Here is a 14,300-nt window from a genome sequence, read left to right on the forward strand (position 1 = left end):
GAGGAGGGGGGGAAGAGAGGGAGAGAGAGTGAGAGGGGGGAAAGTGGGAGAGAGAGGGGGAGGAGGGAGGAAAGTGGGAGAGAAAGGAGAGGAGGGGTTAAAGTGGGAGAGAGAAGGAGAGGAGGGGGGAAGTGGCAGGAGGGGTGGGAGAGAGAGGGTAAAGAGAATCAGTAAGTTGGTCAATCAATCAATCAATCAACTAGATTCAGATGGCTTTAGTAGATAGAGCAGGGGCCATCAACTAGATTCAGATGGCTTTAGTAGATAGAGCAGGGGCCATCAACTAGATTCAGATGGCTTTAGTATGTACAGCAGGGGCCATCAACTAGATTCAGATGGCTTTAGTAGATAGAGCAGGGGCCATCAACTAGATTCAGATGGCTTTAGTACGTACAGCAGGGGCCATCAACTAGATTCAGATGGCTTTAGTATGTACAGCAGGGGCCATCAACTAGATTCAGATGGCTTTAGTACGTACAGCAGGGGCCATCAACTAGATTCAGATGGCTTTAGTAGATAGAGCAGGGGCCATCAACTAGATTCAGATGGCTTTAGTAGATAGAGCAGGGGCCATCAACTAGATTCAGATGGCTTTAGTAGATAGAGCAGGGGCCATCAACTAGATTCAGATGGCTTTAGTAGATAGAGCAGGGGCCATCAACTAGATTCAGATGGCTTTAGTACGTACAGCAGGGCCATCAACTAGATTCAGATGGCTTTAGTACGTACAGCAGGGGCCATCAACTAGATTCAGATGGCTTTAGTACGTACAGCAGGGGCCATCAACTAGATTCAGATGGCTTTAGTAGATAGAGCAGGGGCCATCAACTAGATTCAGATGGCTTTAGTATGTACAGCAGGGGCCATCAACTAGATTCAGATGGCTTTTTTACGTACAGCAGGGGCCATCAACTAGATTCAGATGGCTTTAGTATGTACAGCAGGGGCCATCAACTAGATTCAGATGGCTTTAGTATGTACAGCAGGGGCCATCAACTAGATTCAGATGGCTTTAGTAGATAGAGCAGGGGCCATCAACTAGATTCAGATGGCTTTAGTATGTACAGCAGGGGCCATCAACTAGATTCAGATGGCTTTAGTACGTACAGCAGGGGCCATCAACTAGATTCAGATGGCTTTAGTAGATAGAGCAGGGGTCATCAACTAGATTCAGATGGCTTTAGTAGATAGAGCAGGGGCCATCAACTACATTCAGATGGCTTTAGTAGATAGAGCAGGGGCCATCAACTAGATTCAGATGGATTTAGTACGTACAGCAGGGGCCATCAACTAGATTCAGATGGCTTTAGTAGATAGAGCAGGGGCCATCAACTAGATTCAGATGGCTTTAGTAGATAGAGCAGGGGCCATCAACTAGATTCAGATGGCTTTAGTAGATAGAGCAGGGGCCATCAACTAGATTCAGATGGCTTTAGTACGTACAGCAGGGGCCATCAACTAGATTCAGATGGCTTTAGTAGATAGAGCAGGGGCCATCAACTAGATTCAGATGGCTTTAGTAGATAGAGCAGGGGCCATCAACTAGATTCAGATGGCTTTAGTAGATAGAGCAGGGGCCATCAACTAGATTCAGATGGCTTTAGTAGATAGAGCAGGGGCCATCAACTAGATTCAGATGGCTTTAGTACGTACAGCAGGGGCCATCAACTAGATTCAGATGGCTTTAGTAGATAGAGCAGGGGCCATCAACTAGATTCAGATGGCTTTAGTAGATAGAGCAGGGGCCATCAACTAGATTCAGATGGCTTTAGTAGATAGAGCAGGGGCCATCAACTAGATTCAGATGGCTTTAGTACGTACAGCAGGGGCCATCAACTAGATTCAGATGGCTTTAGTAGATAGAGCAGGGGCCATCAACTAGATTCAGATGGCTTTAGTACGTACAGCAGGGGCCATCAACTAGATTCAGATGGCTTTAGTATGTACAGCAGGGGCCATTAACTAGATTCAGATGGCTTTAGTAGATAGAGCAGGGGCCATCAACTAGATTCAGATGGCTTTAGTATGTACAGCAGGGGCCATCAACTAGATTCAGATGGCTTTAGTAGATAGAGCAGGGGCCATCAACTAGATTCAGATGGCTTTAGTACGTACAGCAGGGGCCATCAACTAGATTCAGATGGCTTTAGTAGATAGAGCAGGGGCCATCAACTAGATTCAGATGGCTTTAGTAGATAGAGCAGGGGCCATCAACTAGATTCAGATGGCTTTAGTACGTACAGCAGGGGCCATCAACTAGATTCAGATGGCTTTAGTACGTACAGCAGGGGCCATCAACTAGATTCAGATGGCTTTAGTAGATAGAGAAGGGGCCATCAACTAGATTCAGATGGCTTTAGTAGATAGAGCAGGGGCCATCAACTAGATTCAGATGGCTTTAGTACGTACAGCAGGGGCCATCAACTAGATTCAGCCGCGGGACGATTTTTTTCTTGAGCAGGTTCAGTAACATAATTACAAACCATTTGTAGACTGCAAATTGACCAGAAGAAGCCCAAACAGACCTTGATTACATTTGTATACCGGCACATATATCTCTCTATTATGAGCGGGAATACTTTGGAACAGATTTGGTGTCTCCCCCCCCCACCGAAAACCCTGAAACCCTGATAAAGGATGAAGGATGACTTTGACACTGGTGTAACAGCTTGAGATAATTCAACGTAACTTAACGCTTACAATAAATCAATCAATTAAGGTGTTTGTTGCTTAGTGTAAACCACGTGTGTTAAACTCTGGAATAGATTAAATACATGATTGGCTGAGAGAGAGAGGAGGGAGAGGTTTTGAGAACCAATGGAATATCATTCAGATGTTTAATAGCAGTACTACTACTACTATTACTACTACTAGTACTACTACTACTACTACTATTAATAGCAGTACTACTACTACTACTACTACTACTACCACCACTAGTAGTACTACTACTACTACTACAACTACTACTACTCACAGCGATGAGTTGATAGGAGTTGTTCATCATGGCGATCAACATGTTGAGCAGAACCACCAGGGAGATGACGTTATAGGTTCCAAACATGGTGGCGCCAACAAACTCTGTGAACTCATGACGAGCTTTAACGTTGGTCACATACAGGTTTAACAGGCCGAAGATGGACCAGAACAGAGACTGGAGGGTCTCGAATAACCTGGAGAGAGAGAGAGAGAGAGAGAGAGAGAGAGAGAGAGAGAGAGAGAGAGAGAGAGAGAGAGAGAGAGAGAGAGAGAGAGAGAGAGAGAGAGAGAGAGAGGAGAGAGAGAGAGAGAGAGAGAGTGAGAGGGGAGTATAGATGCAGTATACATCAGGGAGAGAGAGAGGAGAGCGGGGTGGAGATGGAGCATACAACAGGCGTACATCAAGACAGAAACACCATAGTGTGTGTGTGTGTGTGTGTGTGTGTGTGTGTGTGTGTGTGTGCGTGCGTGCGTGCGTATGTATAATATGCAATTCATTTAGAAGAGTAGAGATGTGTTTGACTCAAGGGTCTGGTTCCAGTATCTGTATTGTATGAAATATTTAACAGTGAACAGCACTGTTCTCATTCTCGTCTGTGTTAGCAGGAGAAATGAAGAGAATGTGTCACTGCTCCCAGGAATGAAGAGGGGAGGAAAAGAGAGAGAGAATTTTCTGAGGAAAGGATAAAAACGAAAAGAGAACATTATTGTGAAGAGAGATAACCAACAAGCTGTCAGTGCACAATTAGACACAATTGCTCCAAACGTTACATTTCAAAATGTGTTTTTGTTGCTCCTGTTGCTCTGTATCGTTCCATTTCTCCAAACGTCAAATTTTGAAGTTAAGGGTTAAGGTTTGGGATTGGATTAAAACATAAAAATGTAAAAACTGTTTCTACAACTGGGCTTGAACACATAACCTTCTGATCCAGAATCATGGGACCAGTTTCTGCAACTGGGCTTGAACACATAACCTTCTGATCCAGCATCGCCCTAACCCTGCTTGATGACAATAGCGCTCACTGTTGCCCCTATTGGCCGGTTTATGAAGGGATGTCCCGATATCTTCATGATATGGCTAGACGTCAAATTTCGACGTCAATCTTGAATGACCTGGCTGAGATAACAGTCGTTCAGCATGTGACAGAGAATGTGTATTATTATAATAATACACTGAGCGGACAAAACATTAAGAACACCTTCCTAATATTGCGTTGCATCCCATTTTGTCCTCAGAACAGCCTCAATTCGTCGGGGCATGCACTCTACAAGGTGTCGAAAGGGTTCCCGCATGGATGCTGGCCCATCCAGCATCCATGCTGTTAGACAGGCCACTAAACTAATTTAGCAATCAACGAAAATGTTAGGTGTCATGGGCTAACTGAGTGACCGACGTAACAAGAGAAAAACTCATGATGCACAACCACATTTTTAACTTGTACAATTATGTATTCTACTATTCTGACTTACAACTGAGTTTGCTATTTATTATAGTTTATTTATTTTTGGGTGAGGGGGACTGATTCGAGGTCCTGCATCCATCATCTACGCTGATCGAAGTGGATTTAACAAGTGACATCAATAAAGGGATCATATCTTTCACCTGGATTCACCTGGTCAGTCTATGTCATGGAAAGAGCAGGTGTTCTTAATGTTTTGTACACTCAGTGTAAATATAATTAATTGTATTTAATATATTATAGTTAAAAAGCAGGCATATTATGGAAAGAAATAGAATGAAAGATAACATATGTTTTCCCCATAGAACCTGGCTGACTGTTGTGAGGTGCTCATAGTGATATTCTGGGTTTATAAAACAAGCAAGAGCAGGTTTCTCTTTCATGGCCTTATATCACAGAGGCACAGCCTACGAATGCATTTCCAACAGGTTGCAGGGTTAAATGTAATTATCACAGCTAGTCTGCTGGTATTGTGCTTTTCCCCTCAAGAGTCATTTACCCCACGAACCGCTACTGAACTTAACCATCTTAGTGAGACGATTTGTTCGCCTAAAAACAAAAACAAAGCCTAGAGGCGTATGATTTCTTAATCCAGCCCTGCAAATAGATTTGGACTTTTACCTATATCAAATAGGTGTAGAGTTTTACCTAGGTCAAATAAGTTTGGACTTTTACTGTGGTCAAATAGATGTGTATTTCTCCTCTGTCCTCTTTTCTCTTTTCACTCTCACCCTCTCTGCTCCTCCTCTCCTCCCTGCGCCTCTGTCATCTCCTCCTCTCCTCCCACTCTTCATAAATTAAGGCCAGGTCAATGTCTGTTAAATCACTCTCTAGCTGTGTGTGCCATCTTGAATCATCTGAGAGGAGAGGAGTGTGTGTAAGAGAAAGAGAGAGAGAGAGAGAGAGAGAGAGTAAAAGTTAGGGAGAGAGACAGAGAGAGACAGAGAGAGCGACAGAGAGCGACAGAGAGCGACAGAGAGAGAGAGCGAGAGACGGAGAGAGAGGGTGAGAAAGAGCGAGAGACAGAGAGAGAGAGAAGGAAAGAGGGGGGAGAGAGAGAGAGAGAGAGAGAGACAGAGAGAGGGAGAGAGAGAGGGTGAGAAAGAGAGAGAGAGACAGAGAGAAGAAGAGAGAAGAAGAGGGGAGAGAGAGAGAGAGAAAGAGCGAGAGAGAGAGAAAGAGAGAGCGAAGAAGAGAGGGGAGAGAGAGAGAAGAAGAGAGGGGGGAAAGAGAGAGAGAGAGAGAGAGAAAGAGAGAGTGTGTGTGTGTCCTTGCTTATTAATATTCATAACAGATGTGTCTGATAAGTGTTAATTTGCATAATGTGTGCCATCGAGTGTGTCTCCATCTGTATTGATAGATTACAATCAATAACATCATCACCTAGAACAAACACCAACTCTGTTGACTTGGCTGGGACACTGCTCCCTCAGCAAGACCACTGGAGCACAACCTGTTTTTATATAATCTATCCTTCCTCCTCAAGTGTTCACTCACTCACTACTCCCCACAAAGCTACAGGGACTTTCAAATCCATGAAGGGTGAAGTGAACAAGTACACACTTTGGGAGAAAGGAAAGATTATTGGGACGCATACATTAGTGTGGGTGTGTGTGTGTGTGTGTGTGTGTGTGTGTGTGTGTGTGTGTGTGTGTGTGTGTGTGTGTGTGTGTGTCTCTTACGTTGAGAAAGCGTTATTCTGTTTCTCACAACGGATGCCCTTGCAGTTGTTGGGTTCATCTGAGGCGTTGGTCTCATAGTAGAAGTACAGCTGATTCAGCCCGTTGGCAAACGCTAGCAGGACCTAGCAGATATAACGATTAGACATTAGCTAGCAGGACCTAGCAGATATAACATTAGACGTTAGCTAACAGGACCTAGCAGATATAACATTAGACGTTAGCTAGCAGGACCTAGCAGATATAACATTAGACGTTAGCTAGTAGGACCTAGCAGATACAAGGATTAGACGTTAGCTAACAGGACCTAGCAGATATAACATTAGACGTTAGCTAACAGGACCTAGCAGATATAACATTAGACGTTAGCTAACAGGACCTAGCAGATATAACGATTAGACGTTAGCTAGCAGGACCTAGCAGATATAACGATTAGACGTTAGCTAGCAGGACCTAGCAGATATAACATTAGACGTTAGCTAACAGGACCTAGCAGATATAACATTAGACGTTAGCTAGCAGGACCTAGCAGATATAACATTAGACGTTAGCTAACAGGACCTAGCAGATATAACATTAGACGTTAGCTAACAGGACCTAGCAGATATAATGATTAGACGTTAGCTAGTAGGACCTAGCAGATATAACATTAGACGTTAGCTAGCAGGACCTAGCAGATATAACATTAGACGTCAGCTAACAGGACCTAGCAGATATAACATTAGACGTTAGCTAACAGGACCTAGCAGATATAATGATTAGACGTTAGCTAGTAGGACCTAGCAGATATAACATTAGACGTTAGCTAACAGGACCTAGCAGATATAATGATTAGACGTTAGCTAGCAGGACCTAGCAGATATAACATTAGACGTTAGCTAGCAGGACCTAGCAGATATAACATTAGACGTTAGCTAGCAGGACCTAGCAGATATAACATTAGACGTTAGCTAGCAGGACCTAGCAGATATAACATTAGACGTTAGCTAGCAGGACCTAGCAGATATAACATTAGACGTTAGCTAACAGGACCTAGCAGATATAACGATTAGACGTTAGCTAACAGGACCTAGCAGATATAACATTAGGCGTTAGCTAACAGGACCTAGCATCAGATACAAGGATTATAAATTAGTTGAGTTCTTTCTTATGCTGCAAATGATACACCCTGTTCCAAATGCTACGCCCTACATTCTGTTCCAAATTCTACACCCTGTTCCAAATTCTACACCCTGTTCCAAATTCTACACCCTGTTCCAAATTCTACACCCTGTTCCAAATTCTACACCATACACCCTGTTCCTGTTATGTTTAGGCTGAGCCCTATGGTCCTTATAGACAACAACTGAAAGTATCTCAGTGTTATACACAAAAAACAACTGGCTCTATTCAACCAGGACCATACAATCCAGCTACAGGTGTGATGTCATATCTATTGGCCTTCATAACAATCTAGTTGTCAGTTACAGGTGTGATGTCATATCTATTGGCCCTCATAACAATCTAGTTGATAGTTTGAGGTATGTGTGTGTGTGTGTGTGTGTGTGTGTGTGTGTGTGTGTGTGTGTGTGTGTGTGTGTGTGTGTGTGTGTGTGTGTGTGTGCGTCTCACCAGACAGTAGATGAAGAGGAACTTGAGTATGTCCAAGAGCATCCTTCCCAATGAGATCTGTAGAGGTCCCAGGTGGGAGTTGGCCGTGAACAGGGAGATGAGTCGTAGAGAACTGAAGATATTAGCTATAGCAAACAACGCTTCTGCTATCAGGGTAGGGTGCCACATCTCCCACTCTTCTCTAGGACGGGATGAGTTGTACTACGGAGAGAGAGACGGGGGGGATAGAGAGACGGGGGGGGAGGGAATAGAGAGAGGGGGGTATGTAGAGAGAGAGATAGAGAGCAAGAGGAAGGTAGAAAGGGAGAGAAAGATGTGGATGGATTTACAGCATGTCAAAGTTCAAAACTGTCATGGATAACCTCCCCTGATTCTAAATTCAGCTTCTTGGCCAGTATCACAGGAATCCATCTGCTACTCTCTCTCTCTCTCTCTCTCTCTCTCTCTCTCTCTCACACACACACACACATCATGCATGCACTCACAACTACCCACTTTCAGCTCTTGTCAGAATCCCAACTTGATGTTTGCCAACCTTGAATATTCATCAAAAATGTTCCAGAGTGTTGCAGAATGCTCTAGAATGTTCATCGCAATGTTCCAGAATGTTCAACTCAATGTTCCAGATCAACTCAATGTTCCAGAATGCTCAACTCAACGTTCAACTTAATGTTCTAGAATGTTCAACTCAATGTTCCAGAATGTTCAACTCAATGTTCCAGAATGTTCAACTCAATGTTCCAGAATGTTCAAGTCAATGTTCCAGAATGTTCAAGTCAATGTTCCAGAATGTTCAACTCAACGTTCAACTCAATGTTCTAGAATGTTCAACTCAATGTTTTAGAATGTTCAACTCAATGTTCTAGAATGTTCAACTCAATGCTCCAGAATGTTTAACTCAATGTTCCAGAATGTTTAACTCAATGTTTCAAGTTTCAAGTCAATGTTCCAGAATGTTCCAGGATGTTCAGATGATGTTGATAAATATTATCCAGATTGTCATACAGTACCTTGTGCCATCCTGGGATGTTCGGTAACACGGGCACTGAACACAAGGGGATCTATTTTCCCACTGAGCCTCTGTAATCCAAAGGTTAGCAATGCTAACAAGTCCATGTAAAATCCCAAAGTGAATACTAGCTAATTGCTAAAGAGCGCATTGCGAACATTTTATACCGGCTCTGACATAAACTATTTACAGGACAGACATCTCAGCTCATAAAGTTACACAATAAACTCAAAAATGCTACTCACAGTTTGCTGCACGTACAAAACAAATATTAGACAGCAAGGATCTTGATCCAGGAGGGGATTCTCTGCTGTTACCAAGAGAAGCTTGATTTTGCAAGAAGCTAACCACTTAGCTAGATAACTACCTATTAAAATAGCAAACCAAATGCGCAACTACAGAGCATTTAGCACATTTTACACAGTTAATGTAATAGTTCTAAGATACTGTATCTAGCAAACATTTAGTTGTGAATTCCATACTGTAACTAGATCACCTGGCGCATTCTGCACCACAGTGACTCACATGGCTCCGGTCTCTCATCATTGTGTGCTTTGTAAACAAACACCACGTGACTGGGGACTACCAGTAAGCATCACAATGAAATATAATGTGACAGGTGAACTGAAGAACACAATCTGCTTTAGTTCCTAACACGCACAAATTGACTGCAGGTATTTACATGAAAAAAAAAAGTAGCTACAAATACTAAAATGTTTTTTTTTTTTTTTTTAAACCTCAAAGAAATAGTTTCAACGGTATTGAAAACAACATGCTGTGGCTATTTCCGGTATACGGTAAATACGGTCTACCGCCTGAGCCTAATGAATATTTCACAATGAATGTTCCTGAATTTAACATCAACTTCTGGTTTCCCTCCAACCACAACAAGCTGTTGTGTTTTGTGTGTGTGTGTGTGTGTGTGTGTGTGTGTGTGTGTGTGTGTGTGTCTCTTACGTTGAGAATGCGTTATTCTGTTTCTCACAAGTCTGGATTATGTTGTGTGTTGTAGTCTGGATTATGTTGTGTGTTGTAGTCTGGATTATGTTGTGTGTTGTAGTCTGGATTATATTGTGTGTTGTAGTCTGGATTATATTGTGTGTTGTAGTCTGGATTATGTTGTGTGTTGTAGTCTGGATTATGTTGTGTGTTGTAGTCTGGATTATATTGTGTGTTGTAGTCTGGATTATGTTGTGTGTTGTAGTCTGGATTATGTTGTGTGTTGTAGTCTGGATTATGTTGTGTGTTTTAGTCTGGATTATGTTGTGTGTTGTAGTCTGGATTATGTTGTGTGTTGTAGTCTGGATTAAGTTGTGTGTTGTAGTCTGGATTATGTTGTGTGTTGTGTCAAATCAAATCACATTTTATTTGTCACACGTGCTAAATACAACAGACCTTACAGTGAAATGCTTACTTACAAGCCCTCAACCCAACAATGATTTAAGAAGTTTTAAGAAAAATAAGTGTTATGTGAAAAATAGAAAATAAAAGTTACAAATAATTAAAGAGCAGCAGTAAATAACAATAGCGAGACTATATACAGGGGGTACCGGTACAGAGACAATGTGGAGGCTATATACAGGGGGTACCGGTACAGAGACAATGTGGAGGATATATACAGGGGGTACCGGTACAGAGTCAATGTGGAGACTATATACAGGGGGTACCGGTACAGAGACAATGTGGAGGATATATACAGGGGGTACCGGTACAGAGTCAATGTGGAGACTATATACAGGGGGTACCGGTACAGAGACAATGTGGAGGCTATATACAGGGGGTACCGGTACAGAGACAATGTGGAGGATATATACAGGGGGTACCGGTACAGAGTCAATGTGGAGACTATATACAGGGGGTACCGGTACAGAGACAATGTGGAGGCTATATACAGGGGGTACCGGTACAGAGTCAGTGTGGAGGCTATATACAGGGGATACCAATACAGAGTCAATGTGGAGACTATATACAAGGGGTACCGGTACAGAGTCAGTGTGGAGGCTATATACAGGGGATACCAATACAGAGTCAATGTGGAGGCTATATACAGGGTGTTACGGTACAGAGTCAATGTGGAAGCTATAAACAGGGTGTTACGGTACAGAGTCAATGTGGAGGCTATATACAGAAGGTACCGGGACAGAGTCAATGTGGAGACTATATACAGGGTCTTACGGTACAGAGTCAATGTGGAGGCTATATACAGGGTGTTACGGTACAGAGTCAATGTGGAGACTATATACAGGGGGTACCGGTACAGAGTCAATGTGGAGGCTATATACAGGGGGTACCGGTACAGAGTCAATGTGGAGGCTATATACAGGGGGGTACCGGTACAGAGTCAATGTTAGTCGAGGTAGCGGTTAGTCGAGGTAATTTAGGTAATAATAAACAGAGAGTTGCAATGCAAATAGTCTGGGTAGCCATTTGATTAGCTGTTCAGGAGTCTTATGGCTTGGGGGTAGAAGCTGTTTAAAAGCCTCTTGGACCTAGAATTGGCGCTCCAGTACCACTTGCCGTGCTGTAGCAGAGAGAAAAGTCTATGACTAGGGTGGCTGGAGTCTTTGACAATTTTTAGGGCCTTCCTCTGACACCGCCTGGTATAGAGGTCCTGGATGGCAGGAAGCTTGACCCCAGTGATGTACTGGGCCGTACGCACTACCCTCTGTAGCGCCTTACGGTCAGAAGCCGAGCAGTTTCCATACCAGGCGGTGATGCAACCAGTCAGGAAGCTCTCGATGGTGCAGCTGTAGAAGTTTTTGAGGATCTTAGGACCCATGCCAAATCTTTTTAGTTTCCTGAGGGGGAATAGGTTTTTGTCTTCACGACTGTCTTGGTGTGTTTGAACCATTCTAGTTTGTTGTTGATGTTGACACCAAGGAACTTGAAGATCTCAACCTGCTCCACTACAGCCCCGTCGATGAGAATGTAACGCCTTGCGTGTGTGTGTGTGTAGAGAATAATGTCTGAAATGGAGTGAATGGAATGGAATAAAACATGTGGTTTTCATATTTAATGTGTTTGACACCACTCCATTACAGACATTATTATGAGCTGTCCTCCTTTCAGCAGCCTCCTCTGGTGAGTGTGTTTCTACCTGCATGCCTGTGTGTGTGTGTGTGTGTGTGTGTATCTTACCTTAACATAAGCTACTATCTTCAGTGATATAGTAGCCAGGTAGAGGGAGTTCATAGCAAAATCCATCAGGTTCCACCAGTCATGAATATACTCTGTAAAACCTCCATCCCACATCTCCTTAATCTCAGCCCAGATAAAACCTAGAGAGAGAGGGGGCAGAGAAAGAGAGGGAGGGAAGAGAGAGAGGGGGGGAGAAGGAGAGAGGGGGGAGAGAGAAAGGGAGAGGGAGACAGAGAGAGAGAGGGCCAGAGAAAGAGAGAGAGGGGGACAGAGAGAGAGAAAGGAAGAGGGGAACAGAGAGAGAGATAGATAGATAGATAGATAGATAGATAGATAGATAGATAGATGATAGATAGATAGATAGATAGATAGATAGATAGATAGATAGATAGATAGATAGATAGATAGATAGATAGATAGATAGATAGATAGATAGATAGATAGATAGATAGATAGATAGATAGATAGATAGGGGAGAGAGAGAGCGAGAGCGAGAGAGAGAGGGGGAGAGGGGACAGAGAGGGGGGAGAGAGAGAAAGAGAGAGAGAGAGAGAGGGGCAGAGAAAGAGCGAGAGAGAGACAGAGAGGGAGACAGAGAGGGGGACAGAGAGGGGGACAGAGAGGGGGAGAGGGACAGCATCACCAGTCATATACAGAGCCTTCAGAAAGTATTCACACCCCTTGACTTATTCCACATTTTATTGTGTTACAGCCAGAATCCAAAATTGATTAAATATATATTTTTCTCACTCATAATGACAAAGCGAAAACCTTTTTTTTTATGTTGTTTTTTTAGCAAATGTATTGAAAATGAAATATAGAAATATCTCATTTACCTAAGTATTCACACCCCTGAGTCAATAGTTTGTAGAAGCATCTTAGGCAGCGATTACAGCTCTGAGTCTTTCTGGGTAAGTCTCTAAGAGCTGTGAGTCTTTCTGGGTCAGTCTCTAAGAGCTGTGAGTCTTTCTGGGTAAGTCTCTAAGAGCTGTGAGTCTTTCTGGGTCAGTCTCTAAGAGCTGTGAGTCTTTCTGGGTCAGTCTCTAAGAGCTGTGAGTCTTTCTGGGTAAGTGTCTAAGAGCTGTGAGTCTTTCTGGGTCAGTTTCTAAGAGCTGTGAGTCTTTCTGGGTCAGTCTCTAAGAGTTGTGAGTCTTTCTGGGTCAGTCTCTAAGAGCTGTGAGTCTTTCTGGGTAAGTCTCTAAGAGCTGTGAGTCTTTCTGGGTCAGTCTCTAAGAGCTGTGAGTCTTTCTGGGTCAGTCTCTAAGAGCTGTGAGTCTTTCTGGGTAAGTGTCTAAGAGCTGTGAGTCTTTCTGGGTCAGTTTCTAAGAGCTGTGAGTCTTTCTGGGTCAGTCTCTAAGAGCTGTGAGTCTTTCTGGGTCAGTCTCTAAGAGCTGTGAGTCTTTCTGGGTCAGTCTCTAAGAGCTGTGAGTCTTTCTGGGTCAGTCTTTAAGAGCTGTGAGTCTTTCTGGGTCAGTCTCTAAGAGCTTTCTACACCTGGATTATTTGCCTGTTACTCTTTTCAAAATTATTTAAGTTCTGTCAAATTGGTTGTTGATCATTGCTAGACAACCATTTTCAGGTCTTGTCATAGATTTTCAAGTAAATTTAAGTCAAAACTGTAACTCGACCACTCAGGAACATTCACTGTCCTCTTGGTAAGCAACTCCAGTGTAGATTTGGCCTTGTGTTTTAGGTCATTGTTCTGTTGAAAGTTTAATTAATCTCCCAGTGTCTGGTGGAAAGCAAACTGAACCAGGTTTTCCTCCTGGATTTTGCCTGTACTTAGCTCCATTTCGTTTCTTTTTTATCCTGAAAAACTCCCCAGTCCTTAACGATTACAAGCATACCCATAACATGATGCAGCCACCACTATGCTTGAAGATATGGAGGGTGGTACTCAGTAATGTCACGTCCTGACCAGTATAAGGGTTATTTGTTATTGTAGTTTGGTCAGGACGTGGCAGAGGGTATTTGTTTTATGTGGTTCGGGGTGGTGGTTTATTTAGTAGGGCGTTTGATTTATTATTTCCGGGTTTTGATTTATGTTCTATGTTGTGTACTTCTATGTTCTTTTTGTTGATCTTTAACTGTTTTAAAGTCACCATTGGCTTCATGGTGAAATCCCTGAGCAGTTTCCTTTCTCTCCGGCAACTAAGTTAGGAAGGACGCCTGTATCTTTGTATTGACTGTGTGTGTTGATACGCCATCCAAAGTGTAATTAATAACTTCAACATGCTCAAAGGGATATTCAATGACTGTAAAAACATTTTTTTTTACCCATCTACCAATAGGTGCCATTCGTTGCGAGGCATTGGAAAACCTCCCTGGTCTTTGTGGTTGAAAATGTGTGTGAAATTCACTGCTCAACTGAGGGACCTTACAGATAATTGTATATGTGGGATACAGAGATGAGGTAGGCATGGT

At 43.0% G+C, this 14,300-nt stretch overlaps 1 protein-coding gene across 1 annotated transcript in view; it reads right to left on the reverse strand.

Moving 5' to 3' along the window:
* LOC115186275 (short transient receptor potential channel 5) overlaps nt 1–12,016 on the reverse strand; it is a gene marked incomplete at its 5' end in the record, with an annotated part of 18,039 nt that extends 6,023 nt beyond the window's left edge. Inside the window, 4 exon segments of the mRNA XM_029745949.1 lie at nt 2,978–3,173; nt 6,122–6,243; nt 7,730–7,930; nt 11,877–12,016. Coding sequence (XP_029601809.1) covers nt 2,978–3,173; nt 6,122–6,243; nt 7,730–7,930; nt 11,877–12,016 — 659 coding nt within the window.
* Nucleotides 12,017–14,300: the final 2,284 nt, after the last annotated feature.

Source organism: Salmo trutta, unplaced genomic scaffold (assembly GCF_901001165.1).
Source record: "Salmo trutta unplaced genomic scaffold, fSalTru1.1, whole genome shotgun sequence".
NCBI lineage: Eukaryota > Metazoa > Chordata > Actinopteri > Salmoniformes > Salmonidae > Salmo > Salmo trutta.